General features: G+C 35.8%; 2 protein-coding genes across 2 annotated transcripts; one reads left to right on the forward strand and one right to left on the reverse strand.

Moving 5' to 3' along the window:
- LOC133874045 (alpha carbonic anhydrase 4-like) lies at window positions 1-3,846 on the forward strand. The gene is made up of 7 exons (XM_062311879.1): window positions 1-145; window positions 1,626-1,843; window positions 2,155-2,261; window positions 2,420-2,522; window positions 2,765-2,926; window positions 3,027-3,080; window positions 3,641-3,846. The coding sequence occupies exons 1-7, from the start codon at window positions 43-45 to the stop codon at window positions 3,731-3,733; spliced, it is 840 nt and encodes a 279-aa protein (XP_062167863.1). The 5' UTR covers window positions 1-42; the 3' UTR covers window positions 3,734-3,846.
- A 1,608-nt stretch (window positions 3,847-5,454) lies between these two features.
- LOC133873566 (calcium-binding protein CBP-like) lies at window positions 5,455-8,574 on the reverse strand. The gene is made up of 5 exons (XM_062311288.1): window positions 8,017-8,574; window positions 6,671-6,717; window positions 6,394-6,569; window positions 6,223-6,241; window positions 5,455-5,730 (listed from the first exon to the last, which is right to left on the reverse strand). Exons 1-5 carry the CDS (start codon window positions 8,513-8,515, stop codon window positions 5,626-5,628), a joined length of 846 nt encoding a protein of 281 aa, XP_062167272.1. The 5' UTR covers window positions 8,516-8,574; the 3' UTR covers window positions 5,455-5,625.
- Between the last annotated feature and the right edge of the window lie 2,596 nt (window positions 8,575-11,170).

Consider the following 11,170-nt stretch of genomic DNA (forward strand, 5'->3'; position numbering starts at 1 on the left):
CTTAATACACAGAGTAGGCAAAAAGAGCAGCAAGCTAGCACCATGATTTTCTTCTTCCAGACCAATCCCACCGCCATCTCTGTCTTTCTCACTTCTCTTATTCTCTCATCCCACCACTTCTCTACAGCTCTCGAGTCTGAACTGGGTATTCTCTTATTCTCTTTCCTTCTCTTGCTGCCTTTTGTTCTGGTTTTCTTTCTTTTTTTCCTGGGTGATGAGGAAACACATGCACCATTGTTGTTATAGTCTATCTTCGATCAAGATCATTGATGAGGATTTTGTTTGGTTTTCTTAGTTTTGGTGACATGAAAGAATGGTTTCCTTAATATACAGACAAAAACACCCACTTTTTTTTTTTTTTTGGAAGTTCTTTCTCTGGTCAGATCGCATTTGGAGAGATTTTGTTTTGTAAACAATGATGGGACAATGGTAAACACATTAGAACAACTGCATGCCAGATTACATTATACTCTCACTCTTTCTATTTCTCTATGTGTGTTCTTGATGTTGCCGTGATTTAGATTTTTTTTTTTTTTTTTTCTCTTTTAATTCAAAAATATTCTTTGCTTTTTCTTTTTTCTTTTTTTCGCCAGACACTGTAATAAACATTATACGTTACCAAATAAAGCCGTTCTTTATGAGTTATTTATGTTATTTAAATAAGTGCCAAGATCTCATTTTGAAGATTTAATAGGTTAATTTCAGCACTTACTTTCGGAAAGAGACAACCTTTTCATCTGTTTCTTTGTTCTTTCACTTGTCTTTTCATAGGATTGCCAAGTCATCTTCTCTTTATGTTTGAGAAAAGAGGAGATTCTCTCTCTCTCTCTCTCTCTGAAAATTCTCTCTGATTTTTTTTTAATCATTAAAAAAAAAAAGAATTTTTTTTTTTTTTTGATAATGCTTATCTTCTAAGAAAATGAATGAATTTGGGCTTGAATAACATAAAAAAGTAATGTCACATTGTGTCTCACCTAACAATGATAACGAGTCCATTGTAGTCCTAATTGTTAAATTATCATTTATTTTAAAAGCTTAAGCCGATAGAAAGGGAGAGATGAATTTGTCATTTATTTTATATTTTAATACTCTCTCTCATGTGCGGGCTCAAACTCTCATTTAATTATTAAGGCTCAACACATGAAACATTTAATTGAAATGGGAGGTGAATGACGGAGTCAAGGTTCGAACTCCGGACTTTTGGCTCTAATACCATATTAAATCATAACTTATTCCAAAAGTTTAAGTCGATAGAAAGAGGTGAATTTAATCATTTATTTTATATTCTAATACTAATATCCTTGCAAATGGTCTGCTAGGGACCTAGCTATACTTTCTGGTTGTGCTTAAAATTTAAAAAATGACATTGCTTTACATTTTTATCTCATTTGTGGTGATGAATTCTTTCTCAAGGGGTGGATTCTACCGTTAAGTGGTATATGGAGAGTGTTATGCATAACCATGGAAAGACTACACACTTTTAATATGGAGAGTGTCATGCAGTGGTTTAAGTTCCTCATATACAAAAGCACCATCACTTTTATCTCTTGCATTTGAAATATTGCTTCATGCCGCACATATTAACATGTATCTAATTTGTACTTCTTTTCCTTTATTTTGGACAGATGATGAATTTCCATTTACTTACACTGAAGGAACTGGTAAAGGGCCAATGAAGTGGGGCCAAATCGATCCACATTGGAAAGTCTGTGGTAATGGAAAAATGCAGTCCCCTATTGATCTTTTGGACAAAAGGGTGCAGGTTTTTCCGTCTCTAGGAAAATTAAAAAGGGGTTACAAACCAGCTCCTGCTGTGGTGATGAACAGGGGACACGACATTGCAGTAAGCTGCTGCTTCAGTCTATATTTTGTTATCCTTTTATGTAGTCGTGTTTTTATTATATGTCAATTCAGATAATGTTTGCAACTTCAATCCCATGAATGCATGAATGGCATGGACACTAACCCTGATCATTCAGTCAGGACAAGTCAATTGTTTGATGATCAATCTAAATCAGGATATCGAAACGCTCATCACTAGATCCTTTTATAAGATCTTTCTAAGCTATGAGTCCTTAAAAGATGTGATAAGATATATATTACCAGTCAGTTGATATTGATTCAGTTTACAATTAAAATTGAATGTTTCACCAGGTGAGGTGGAAACAGGATGCAGGAAAAATTAACATAAATGGGACTAATTACAAGCTGCGGCAGTGTCATTGGCATTCACCCTCTGAGCACACATTCAATGGATCAAGGTCCTTTGTTTGCCCCTTTGTTTTTTTAACCTTCAGTTTTCATTGAAAGACCTTCCATGCTAACTAATATACATACACCCACTCAACACATTTTCTTTCCATACAAAACAAGAAACTAATGGCTGTTCACATCTATTTTCTGCAAATTCTGTGTTCAGGTATGACTTGGAGCTTCATGCAGTTCATGAAAGCTCCAGTGGAAAGATATCTGTTGTTGGAATTGTTTACAAATATGGCCACCCTGATCCCTTCCTTTCGAAGGTATTTAAATGGCTCTCTCTTTATGGATAGGAAATGATTAAACATCCTTTAGGATATCTTAATGGATTCAATTAAAATGCTTTGGAATGCAAAAGTAATAGCATACTTTTGACATTCATGCATCAGAAGAGTAATATGCAGTATGAATGAATCAAGTCTAGTTTGAGAACTTGTAATTTTTTTTTTCCTGCAGCTTGTCTACTTGTTTATTGATTTTCTTTATTCCTCTTCCCCCCCTCCAGCTGTTCCACCACATAAAATCAGTTGGGAGAGAACAAGAGAGAGATTTGGGGATTATTAACCCAGGAGTTATTAAGTTTGGGAGCAGAAAGTATTACAGATACATTGGTTCTCTTACAGTTCCTCCATGCACTGAGGGCGTCATTTGGACAATAGTCAAGAAGGTCCTTTACAAAAAGCACAATTTCGATGTTGGTTCTTTTACCTTTATCTTTTCTCCATAGATGCACTTCTATTGACACGTAACTTCAATTCTCTTTATAGGTGAGGACAGTTTCAAGGGAGCAAGTGCATGCCTTAAGGGATGCCGTTCATGATGTTAGTGTTTCTGAATAAATATTCATCTTTTTTATTATATACTTTAAACAAATCAAGGGTGTGTGGAAGTAACCTCAAGAAAGAGTGAATTTAGAAAGATAAAGTTACTGATGGCGGGTATAGATTTTTGCCATTTCGTGGTCAGGATTTAAAGTTGTTGTATCTAATTATACATATAAAATCAATGTTGGCACGTTTTAAAAAAAATATAAATACTGTAAAATCACGTATACCGTTAGATAAATCAACTTTAAATCCTGACTATAAAAATTAAAATGGATACTATCCATTTCACTTGAAATTGAGAGGGCCCTCAATTTGGGATACTTAATGCGAGAACCGGCAAATAAATTAGTCATAAAGATAAAGCGGATAAAAACTAGCGAAAGATGTGGCTTGGTGCAAAAACTATGTTATTGCTCACTTTTTCTTGTTCACTTTAAGCCCATGTTTTTGATTTGTATTGCCAAGGGATTGAAGCTAATTCCATGCAGAAATATGTTGTCATGGTACATCTTCCCTGATGTTGAAACTTGACTGCTGGTTTGCTCTTTTTGCAGGGATTTGAAGCAAATGCAAGGCCAACTCAACAATCAGGTGGAATAACAACAGTTGAGTTGTATACTCCAAGGGAAAATGGAGGTTCTACTTAGTGTTCCATAATTTGAAAAGGGACTTAACATTTATAGAACCATATAACTGCATTATCTCCTATTATATATTTAATACATCTCATATCGCTTGAGCTTGAGTATCTGTCCTTTGTTAATTTAAAAATTTTAAGCGTATAAAAAATAGTTAATTTAATCATTTAATTAATATTTTAACAAAGCATAAGTTATTAGAAAATAATGAATTTAATTATTTCATTAATATTTTAACAAAGCTCTTGTGAGGAGGATTGATGAGCCATTTTTCTAGGTTTTGTTGGTTGGCAAAGGGATTTTTAGTTTTGAAGTTGGACCACGATCATAGACAAAAAAGTGTACAGTCAATCAATTACATCACTCTAATAGACCGTATAAAGAAAAAGACCAAAATAAAGTTCTTTAAAAAACATAATTACTAATTTGGACACCAAATTTTTTTAGGATGAATCTAAAATTTAGATGATTTTTCAAGAACAATATACATACTTTAACCCTAATTGGTACCTATGTTGTTGCACGTTTGAAATTACCACCAACACATACAATGTGTGGGTAATAAGAGCTATGTTACATGTTATACCATCAAATCTCACTGAACTAAACTGACGTGGTAGTACCCATTAATTTTTTGATCAGTCATTGTTAAAAAAAATCAAAATCAAAATCAAAGAGCTAGAGAACACTATCCATTTGACACATCAATCCAATAGGATGAAAATAAGAGATTAGGGGAGTAATATTTAACATTTCTCAAGGCAATATATATATATATAAAATTGAATAAGGAAAAAGGGTTACAGGGGAAGATCTTTTCCACTTCTGATCCAAAAGGAAAAATAAGTGAACGATCTTATTAATGAAAAATGGGTGAGCTCCCCAACAGTAGACCCAAACCAAACTAAATCAGCGCTAAAATAATTACAAATGGTAAAAAAATTGGTCAAACAAATGACCCAGTCCTCTCAATGGGCAGCGCAATGCGGTTATAAAAGCTAAAAGAGAACAGATTCGGACAAGCCTATCTGCACCCCCACTTGAAAACAACAACCCCCACTTGAAAACAACAACCACCAAAAGATGGTTGAAATCGAGCAATAATTTAAAGTTAGTTTTAGGGTGCGTTTGGGATTGCGATTTCGTACTCAATAAGTGCAATTTTAAACCAAATTACAGAACATAAATCGTTTGAAAATTACTTTTTAAAAATTGCAATTTGAAAACACAGAAAATCTGATTTTTCAAATCATAGGCGAGTTTTTTTTGAAAACGCATAATTTTAAAAGTTAAACCGCAATTTTACCAAACGCGCAAATGCGTTTCTAAAAATCACTTTTTCAAATCACATGTTAAAATCATTATTTAAAATCGCACTTTTTAAAATCGCAAACTCAAACAAACCCTTAACCTTCTTTGAGCTATTGTAGTATATGTTTTAGCCCAAAAATGATCACACAAATAATAACCTGCAAAATATAAGCTCGAAGAGGAGATAACCAAACTAGAAAGGGCAAAAGTAAATAAGTAAAGCTAGAAACCACACTTTTATTTTAGCACTACCTCACTTTGCTGACGTAATTTTGCCATTCAATTCTTAATTTTATTTATTTCTTTAACAAAGACCGATTCAAAAGGTTAATTAACACTACTACGTCAACAAAATCAAATAGTTGTGAGATTAAAATGTAGTTTTTAGCATTACTGGGCATAAGAAAAAAAAGCATGGATTGAGAAATTTGCCAGCAAATTACATAGCATAGAAACACTTATACAAGAGTTTTAAAATTGAACAAGAACATGCATGCACAATAACACAGAGCTCTCACTAAAGCTGGAATATAAGGTTGCATCATTTACGGAAAAACACTCCAAACCAGAATCCAAAGAGCATTAACATCCTATGCAACAAGGAACGGCAGAACAGTCAGCATGAAGGCCTCATAAGTGAAAGTTGCTGAACCAGAGTACGATTTATCCTTCTCCTTGAATTTCTCAGTTAGTCCCTGCAAGAGGCATAATTAACAACCTCATAAACCAAATATTGAATAGGTGAAATCTCTTGGTCAACCTTTTTCAAAACCCACCATCAGCAGCTTCACACTTGAAAAATTATGAGAACAGTTCAATTTCTTCAAGCACTTGAAAGCTCGGACTCGAGATTTGTTGAAACATAATTCACATATGAAAGTTATGCAACAACACTAAAAGAAGGAAAATAAATTCTAGCAATTGGGTGCTGTTCTGAATATTTTATAGATTCGTGCATAACTTAGAGAACTGTCAGTGGTATTGAAATAATGTTAAGTGATAAAACCAATTTTAGAAGCTTAAATATAAGTTAAAAGGGGGAAGAAGAAATCCCCTCTTCCACTATAACCAAGTACCAAGGGCAGAAATGCCTTTGCTAGAGCCGACCTAATTAGTGCATTAGGCACCCAAGAGTAGAGACAATGTTTTAATGATGATGCTGATAATGAAAATTACAAGGAACTTACCTTAACTGTAAGACAGCACCTGCATTACAAATTGGTAAAAAAAAGTCAGCCAAAACATAAAATTATATTTCAATTTGCAAGTATATATCAATCAAATGAAATAAAAGGGCACTAGAGACTAGAGTCTCCAACCAACCGAACAAAAAAAGTGAAACAGTAAACAGAACATACTCGATGAAATTATCATATTCAATGGCCTTGTTTTTGCCTCCAGTTTTATCAAACTTAGACACAAGCAGATCCAAAACCACCGGTGAGACAGAGAATCCCAGACTCAAAAGTGCATCTCGCAACTCATTTGAATCAATTTTGCCACTCCTGTCCCTATCAAATCTCTCGAAAATGTCCTGAAGCAATTTCAATAGAGTAGCAGACAATTAGGAAACACATTTAGATTTGAAAAGAGAAAATGTATTGTTTGTCAATGATAATTAAAACTCATACTCACCCTCCAACTCTGAAGACTGTAAAATAATGCAGCGAATTCCTTAGGTCCTACATTAAAATTACAAATAAAAAGAAGAAAAAAAAATCAATAAACCTTGGTACGATGAAAATGACTAGATTCTTCAAAGGAAGCAAACCCAAACTTGCTTTTGCAATTTCAAAACACAATGAATTGTTTTTTTCTTTGAAATGGACTCAAATGGACTCAAGCTCGAAGAATGCCTAACTCCATTTGGAATCAAGTTATTCTATATGTACATTAAGTGTCTATCATGTGTCTATAAAAAAATGAGGTAGTTTTTAAAATCATCATTGGGCGTGTGATTAATCAAATGGTGATTTTAAAAGCCACCTCATTTTTTTTATGAACCCTTCATAGACATTTAATGTACTAATAGAATTGCTCTTTGAAATCACTACTTTTATGTCATTATTAGCTTATCACTTCAAAAAAGAATTTACAAAAGGACTGAAATTTCCAACCAACTGGTTTGTACATATGAAACTGATAAGAACCAGCTTTTAAAAGCGACATTTAAATAATAAAAAAAAAATTATAAAAGAAGTTATCGTGAAGTTTATTTAAATAAATAAGAAAAATAGTTTTGATTCCCGGAACATGAAACAAGCAGCTCATTCCTTGAAACCTAAACGTGAGGCGTAAAGGTTTACCAAGTAAATATAATTATATAGGAGTGGGTGACCTAATTAAACACCATAGTCCATCCATAGTCTCCATAATAAGAAAAAAAAAAAAAAAAAAAAACAGAGAAATGATAACCGGCCCCTTCCCCTTACAATAAAAAATGCAATTGTATTGAAAAAGAAAAAACAAAACAATCAAAAAGTCCACTTCTTTTTTTTTTCTTTTTTTTTTTTTGAATAAATTTACATTTTTTTTTGTTGTAAAGGGGGAGGGGGGACACCATTTCTCTAAAAAAAAACAAATGATCGGCCACGGGGCCCGCGAACTACGGCCACCGAACACGGCATGTGGAATCACGTGACTTTTAATCCGAAACGCGTTACGGATTGCCTTGTACGCGGCGTATCAGCATTTAGGTCAAATCGGGAAAAAAAGAAGAAAAAAGAGGGCATTGCGGACATTTCATCGAATTCTTCTTTCTAATCTGGAATCCCTCTGGTCGTGCCACGAGTCAAACACCGTGTGCAACGCTCGTCTGCCAGCCAGACCGGACTCATTTCCCCAATCAGAGAACCTCCAATCCGGCGCAATTTAGCACGGTACGCCGGGATTTTGCTCGGCCAAGCGAAATTGAGACCACAACACAACACCAATAAAACAAAACCAGAGATATATATTTATAGAGAGAGAGAGAATCTAACCGATTTTCCTGGAGTTGGAATTGGTGAAGAGATACATGAGAAGATGGACGGTCCTCAAGCTGAAGCTCTGATTGTAAGAAGAGAGAGCCCTCTGCAGCTCCTTATCGTCGATGAGGCCACTGCCATCCTGGTCGGCAATCTGGAAGCAGGCGATGACATTGGGATCGGTGCCGGGCGGGAAGGCGGAGGGCACCAGCGCGGCGAACGGGGAGTAGCCCTGCGCCGATGGGGGGTAGGCGGTTGCTACAGAGGACTGGTCCTTAGGGGGCTTGTGGTCGTAGGGCGGGGCGGAGGGCGCGGCGCCGTAGGGCTGGGCCCCGTATGGCGACTGCCCGTGCGGCTGTGGTGGCGGTGGCGCGCCGTACGGGGTGGCGTAACCCTGTGGTGGTGGAGGTGCACCGTAAGGGGCCGAGCCGTAGGGCTGACTTCCATGCTGCTGCGAAGGCGGCGGCGGCGCTCCGTAGCCGTAGCCGGGAGGATGGTGTGGGTAGCCTGACATTTTGCGTAGAGAGAGTGAGAGGGTTACGAATTTTGATCAGATTTTAGGATTGAGTTCGTCTACGGTCTATCCGGCTCACCTTTATTAGTCCCCTTTTTTGGCACGTGGCATTTCTTTTTTAACAAAAAAAAAAAAAAAACAACGGACCTGTTTGGTAAGTTGTGGAAAATGAGATGTTTTATTTGAATAGTAGTAATAAATGATTGATGTGATATAGAATTTGAGAATGTTTTATAGAAAAGTGAAAAAATTTTGTTTTGTAGTGAGTTTTTTTATTTGAATAGTAATAAAAAATTATTGATGTGATGTAAAAAGTGTAAAAAAGTTGGAATGTTTTTGATTTGATTTTTTTGGGAGAAGTGAAATGAAAATTGAAATGGTTTGGATTGGTTACCAAACAGCTCCAACAGCGTTTGTTAAACACACGATTTCCCCAAAATTTTCAAAAAAGCTTTCTTCCCGCAAAAACTTTCCCCCAATTTTTTCCCTCCTCCCTCGTCCCACCGACAGCCATCCCCCGCCACCCATCAGAGCACCGCCCACGACAGATCGCCTTCTCACCGCCGACCAGGAGCGCCGGCCACCTTATTCTCTCTCTACGGTCGGTCACTGTTGATGGCCGAAGGAGGGTGTTTGATTGTGTGATTTTGGGTTGTTTTGGGGCTTTCGGCCGGAGACTAGCCGACCACCGCCGTCCCGATCGCTCTCTCTCTCCTGCGATTTCTACTCCCCCCATCGATCTCTCTCTCCCCCTGCATCTGGCATTTTTTTCCCCATTTTCCGGCGTGCTCTCCCTTTCTCCGGCGTTTTTTCTCGTTTTTCGGCCGGCCATCCTTCACCGGCGCCGGCCCGCATCTCTCTCGTTCGTTCTTCACCGCCGGTTCTGGACCAACCCCTCTCTCCATCTCCGTCCATCACCCTCTCTCTCTCTCTCTCTCTCTGTTTTGGAGGCCTTCGGGTTTAGAATGCAAAATTTTGGGTTGCAATCGAGTTTGATTGTGTTGGTGGGGTAATGGTTGTGTATCATATTCCGAGACAAAAGCGACAAGAAGAAGAAAATGAACAGCATATGAGAAGTAGAGTAGATAAACAAAACAGAGAAGACGAAATTGGAAGACTGGGAAAACGTGCCTTTCAGAGATTAGATAAGGATGACATTGAATCTTCGAGAGTTTCTTCTTTTAGGGTTCCTATCTCTCATTTCAGAAACCTTCGTCTCCCAAAGTTAACGTACCCAATAACACTTCTTCTTCTTTTTTCAAAATTTCATGAACCGGGATTATCCAGTTCTGGTGTGACTTTAGCCAATAATTATTATAATTAATTACAAATGCATTTAATTTCCTTACATTGCCTTGCTGTTCGATCATAACAAATATCAATGCATATGGTCAGTTTTTTTTTTATTTCTTTTTCTTTTTCTTTTTTGGATGAATTCCTTATTTTTCTTTTTTGTTGTTGGTAACTGATCCTGGTTGAACGGATGTAAATGGGTTTCTATAACGCTTTCTATGGTTACAATCGGTCTCTGTTTTTTTGTTTTTCTTTTTTTCCTTGTTGTTTATCCTTTTTCTTCTTAAGCTCTTCTTTCCTAGTTTTTTCTTTTCCTCTGATATTTAAACCATCAGGAGGTTGGAGGTTAGTATCTTCGGATCGATGTTTGAGTTGTTGTGTTTGTTAAGGTTAGTATCCTTCAGATAGAGAAGGAAAATCTTAGTTATGGAATATATATATATATATATATATATATATATATATATATATATATATATATATATATATGTTGATCTTGTGTTTTTTATGTAATAAATAAATTTGATTCGAAGAATTCCTTTTTTAGTCTGGTCTGAGGCTTGTAACACAAATTAACCAGAAGCAATAAGTCAAAAAACTACATTCTATATATTACCAGTTTCTCAAGTAAATCCAGTTGCTCATAATCATAATAAAACATGTTGAAAATTATATATTTGGTCCCTAGATGGCCCCATACTGGAATCATGATGTCCCATCTAATGGAGATGGATCACTGCCAGAATCACATAGTTGTATAATTATATTGACATTTTCTTTTTTGCTAGCATTAGTTAAATTTGCTCTAATATTTTTTTCTAATCCTTGGATACTTGATAATTATCTTCTTTGTAGGACACATTCACACAAAAGTAAATAGTTGGAAGTCACTTTTGCCTATAGCAGATTAAGGAAACCCTGAGAGGTGTAGGTTTTGTGATGGATCAAGGCACTTTGAATTGCAGCTAATGTATATACTTATTGTATATAACGGGATTGGATGACACTTATTGTATATACTTATTCCAATGTGAATGCATTTTGATATAACTAATTGTATATACTTGTTCCAATGTGAATTCATTTTGATGTAATTAATAATTATGATTGAACATTTTGGGTTGAGGAATTCCCCTTTATTTTTTCATTTAGTCCATGTATATTACTTATTATGTCTTGAGTCTCTTCATGTGCAAGTATGACTTTAAATTTACTTCCTGTTAGTTTTAGATTTTTATGCATTACTTGCAAAGGTTGATATTCCATTGTTGCTATTGTCTAAGGTGTCCTTAAATGTTATTTTAGGTGATATTTTATTGCTTGAACTTGGTACCGTATGTTGAAATAGGGATGAAAGTGAAT

The sequence above is a fragment of the Alnus glutinosa genome, chromosome 7, assembly GCF_958979055.1.
Source record: "Alnus glutinosa chromosome 7, dhAlnGlut1.1, whole genome shotgun sequence".
NCBI classification, from domain to species: Eukaryota; Viridiplantae; Streptophyta; class Magnoliopsida; order Fagales; family Betulaceae; genus Alnus; species Alnus glutinosa.